The sequence below is a fragment of the Petaurus breviceps genome, unplaced genomic scaffold, assembly GCF_028583685.1.
Source record: "Petaurus breviceps papuanus isolate PSGF00001 unplaced genomic scaffold, PetGlider_PUasm1.0 207, whole genome shotgun sequence".
Classification (NCBI taxonomy): domain Eukaryota; kingdom Metazoa; phylum Chordata; class Mammalia; order Diprotodontia; family Petauridae; genus Petaurus; species Petaurus breviceps.
The window spans coordinates 26,616,205-26,620,914 of record NW_027185850.1 but is presented as its reverse complement, the minus strand read 5'-3'; the positions used below and the strand labels follow the sequence as shown (position 1 = coordinate 26,620,914).

The 4,710-nt window shown below is 46.2% G+C and overlaps 1 protein-coding gene across 1 annotated transcript in view; it reads right to left on the bottom strand.

Annotated features, from left to right (window-relative positions):
• LOC138164829 (cytosolic carboxypeptidase 6-like) overlaps positions 1–4,710 on the bottom strand; it is an 824,829-nt gene that overhangs the window by 318,419 nt on the left and 501,700 nt on the right. Inside the window, exon 4 of the mRNA XM_069092755.1 lies at positions 3,650–3,866. Within this exon, the coding sequence (XP_068948856.1) occupies positions 3,650–3,866 (217 nt within the window). The remainder of the gene's footprint in view (positions 1–3,649; positions 3,867–4,710) is intronic.

Sequence of the window (4,710 nt, the reverse complement as noted above, 5' to 3'; positions counted from 1 at the left end):
AGAGAGAGACAGAGAGAGACAGAGAGAGACAGAGAGAGAGACAGAGAGACAGAGAGACAGAGAGAGACAGAGAGATTCAGAGAGACAGAGAGAGACAGAGAGAAATCCTACAGGTATGAAATGTTGCATGCACTTTCAGATGAAGTCACTACATAATTAATTTTACTGTTTCACTTTGTTATAAGACTAAATGATTATAATGTAAAAAAAAAACACAGCAATACAACTTTTAACAAAGAAATAGCTGTCCCATACCTGATTCCTAGAGTACATTAAGTACAGGAATACCTTTCTATTTCCTGCTCTGAGGAGAACCAAGGAATGAGCTGAACCTAAGCTATAAGTAAGTCTTCACTAGAATGTCAGGGTGAGAGAATGGAGAGTTAAGGACAAGACCCTGACCCTTTGTGGAGGCTGTAAGGCTCTCCAGGGACTGATCCTGGTTACCCTGTGCATGGATCTAGAGAAGAAGGCCCTTTATTAGAGAGGGAGAGGGGATGGTAATCCAGCCCTTGGGCCCAAAAGGGTTTTAATTATTAGATAATTATAATACAATTAACATGTCAGAATGTGAGGTATCCTTAGAAAAAGGGGTCAATCCAAGGGACAAGAGATTCGAAGTGCAAGAATCACTTCTAAATGGGAGAGAAATGGAGGAATCAGGAACAGAATCATGCAGGAGGATTCAAGGGGGAGATGAGCCCTCAAGGAAGAAAAGGCTTTTAAGAGACAGTGAGCAAGGCAGTTGAATGGGAGGCCTGTCTGAATGCAGGCCAGAAGTAAATGCCAGGACAAGAAGAGGGAGAAGCTTGTTCCCAGCCTGGTCAGACTCTGAGGGCATGGAAAGGAGAAATGAAAGGAAAGGCTGGAAAGGAAGACTGTGGATTATTGAGGCCCCAGGATGCCAGGAGAAGGGCCTGTGGGCACTGCTTCTGTCTCAGAGAGGGATGAGCACATGTTTCTTCATTTCCACAGCTGGCAACGAAGAGCTGTCTGGTTCCAGCCCCTGCATCTCCGCCTCCTTCCCACCCTACCCCAAGCTGGCTGTTTGCTTGTTTACCCTCTCATCTTGTAATTATTGTGCCTCCAAATTAGAAGGGGGATTAACTAATTACAGCCTTTTCTGGCTCCTTTGGAAGTAAGAATTGTTCATCCCTAAAAAGGGTGCATTGCAGGATCATGGGGAGGAGTGGCCCTGCCTCTAGGAAGGTCAGTCTCGGAGCTCACCTTAGCCTAAAGGCTCTGCCTACCTCACTACCCACAGGGACTTGATCCCACCCACCTTGATCCCTCTTTTACAATCTGCCAGAAGAATCATTCTCCTGATGAGATCATGGAACCCCAGAAGATCAGAGCTGGAAAAATGGCAGACACTGGTAGTGAGTACCCAAAAGGCTTGGACAGAGGAAGAGCAGATGCTAGACAGGAAATGGATGACTGAGTTCAGGGCATATCCATGGCGTGAAGGAGGGACCCATGGAACACAACTGGAAAGGCAGGTGGCTCTCGAGAGCCTTAAATGCCAGGCCAGGACATCTGCACTTAACCTCTGGAAAATGGGGCGTCACTGATGAGTTACCATCAGCTCTGAAAGAAAGCAGCTTTTATATTTTCTAACGGATACGCTAACAATGAGCTCTGCAATGCCTTCGAGTTTCAAGAAACTACAACGAGCTTGCCGAGGATGGGCTACTGGTCATTTGTTGGGTCTGAAATGAATGGACCTCGATGCTTCAAGAATCTAACTCCATGTATACAGGCCCTGCCTCTGTTAACACAAGGCTACAGCCCCTCCACATCTCGGCAGCTGGTCTTCGAGAATTTCTCCAGTAACAGAGCCTTCAAGAGCTAAAGTGGCCTCCATGCTACAAGGAGGGGCTTTCATAGAGGTAAAAAAAGAAATACTGTCTGGGTTACATGTAACTTATAGGCAAGAATTCCATCAATCTGGTTCATTAAAACGGGAGCTTTCATATGTAGTCAAAGAAGTTTCAAAGACGCGGGAAATGCCTGGAAAATGAATTTGTGTTTAAATTGTTGTGAGTAGCAAATAAGGGGATGTGCATAAAGTGGTTCAAAACCTTGAAGCACAATATAAATATCAGCAGGCTCATTATAGTTGTAATTTAAGCAATAAATATTCTAATTTCTTTCATTAAAATAATTGTGACCAGGGGAGTGGCATGGTCCAATCTGTGCCTTGGGAAAGTGATTCATGACTGAATGAGCAGATGTGAGGTCTGGGAGGCAGCCCTGACTGGCCTCTAGAGGCATGAGGACAGAAAGGGCCAAGCCAACAAGCACCCTTTAGTGGACCCACAGGAACCAAGGCTTTGGATCAGCTTCCTTGGAAGCAGCAAGATGATCCTCATAGAAGCCAGCAGGACAGAGACCCAGTATCTCTGGGTGTATAGGGCATGAGACCATTGAATATAGTAATGGGACTTTGCCCTTGTGTGCACTCTCATAGACCCTACCTTTGTCTTGTGTTCTCTGCCTCTTTGCCTCTGCCTCTCTGCCCGTCTGTCTCTCAGATATTAAAGGCACTCTGTCTGCCCTTGTGTGTGTTCTCATAGGCCCTGCCTCTGTGCTGTTTTCTCTGTTTCTCCCTCATGTGTGAACACATACATATGTGCCTCCCTTGTCTTCTAGAATATGTATCTATCCTTGGTCTGAGAGAAACAGACCTCTTCATCTGTGTCCCAGGGAGAGAGGGGACACCCAGCGGGTGGATGCTCAGGGGTGCAGTGGTCACTGGAGGGGAGCAGCTCCAGATTGGTCTGGCTAGAAACACATGAAGGCATAGCTCTGAATCCTACCTCCTTCTATGAGGGAGAGTCACCAGGATAAGGAAAGTGTCACATACAGCCTAGACAATGTCCTTGATTAGATAAGCCTGCTCTGCACACCAGCAGTTGTCTATACTACTCTGTCATAATAAGATATTTCCCACCCCATCACTAGCACTTAATAATATGACTTCTTAGGTACTTTGTCATGGGTTGAGAGAACAGGGTATAGGAATTTCAAGACTGACACCCACAAGTGACCCTACACATACATCGACAAAACTGGGACCCCACAGGCCTACCAAAGAGAATAATTAAAAGTACAGAAAATAACTGACCTCGATACGCAATCATCAATGCCCAGACCTTAAGTGTCCTCTACACCTAAGACCTCAGGCAGCACAAAGTATAGTCTGATGGACAAGACACTCCCCAGGTATGCCCGTCACAAGGGAATCTGGTCACAGGAGAAAAAGCTGCACAAATAACAAGACCTCTCCATAAAACCTAACCCTACACTCCAAACAACAGTGTTTTGATCAACTGAAATATCACTTGGTCCTCTGTCTCTGTTTCTTTCTCTCTCCCTCTCCCTTTCTCTCTCTGTCTCTTCCTCTCTCTCTCCCTTCCCCCCCCCTTTCCCATCACTGTAACTGCAACAGAATAGATTATTCTAGAACAAATACCCACACTGAGGTTCATAGTCCCTCCACTTCTCTTTGCAATCTGCAGGCCACCTCAGAGCGGAAGAGAGGCCAGTGCCCTTCTCAACAACGTTGGCATTGATGGCTTACAGCCCTTACAATCCAGCTGCCTTGCCTCCCTGATTGAGGTAACAGGAGAAAACATGTGGGACTTACCACACTCACTCCCAGCTGCTCCCGGAAGAAGTAGTCCATGTTTCTTTTCTGCAGGCTGTCGAGATAGTGCTGGAATCGTGTGTATGTGTATGGGTAGCAATATGCAAACTGATAAATGTCATCTTCCCGGTCAAAGCAGAAAGCAAAGGACATAACGTAGTTCTTGCGATGGTCTGGGCAGCGGTAATAATAAACATTTTTTGGTGGCAGTCGTTGCCTGAAAGAAACAAAAGAAGAAATATGAGAGCATCCAACTCTTGTTCAGGCTGAGCAGTGAGGAAAATGAGACTGGATGCCCAGGCTTAGAAAACCGTTCATGGAGCAGTCAAAGAAAGATGGAACCATACTTGTCAGAGCAAAGCAAGGCTTTAGGATGTCAGAGCTGGAGGGGGAGGAAGGGCATGGAATATGGAGCTGGAACAGATCTCAGAAGAGAGAACAGAGAGTGCCGGAATGGGAAGACCCTTAACAACATACAAGAGGAAAGGCCAGAACTAGCAAGGGCTTTAGAACAGAGAACAGGGTATGTCAGAGGTGGAGGGACCTTAGAGCACATAGCCCATAATGTTCAAGGTAGAGACAGAGACAGCGGATCCCAGGCTAGGGAGTTGTTCAACAAGGGGGCCACGAATCCAAACACTCTTTAAGAGCATTATTTAGCTCTAACAAAACATACAGCTTGACTCAGTGTGAAGCATAAGCAAGCATACCTTCAGGGAACTGAATGGATGATGTGTCTTGGTCACACACAGGTATATAACACACAAGTGTGTTATTTTTCATCCATGTGCACAGATGCCATTTGGGACAAGTAAAATTCAAAGCCATTCAAAAGCGTCTGCCAGTTCAGACTAGCCTCGTACCATCATATTGTCAGAGAAGTCACTTTCGTGTAAGAGTCTCAGGAATTATTTGACATTGAAAAGGGATACTCGGAACCAAAAAGGTTGAGAACTGTGGCATCGAGCAAATGCCACATGTGATGTGAAAGCTGGAATGGGGGCCTTAACGGCCACCACAACCCAAGGAATGAGCGCTCCCAGGGATGGGGAGGAGGCTGG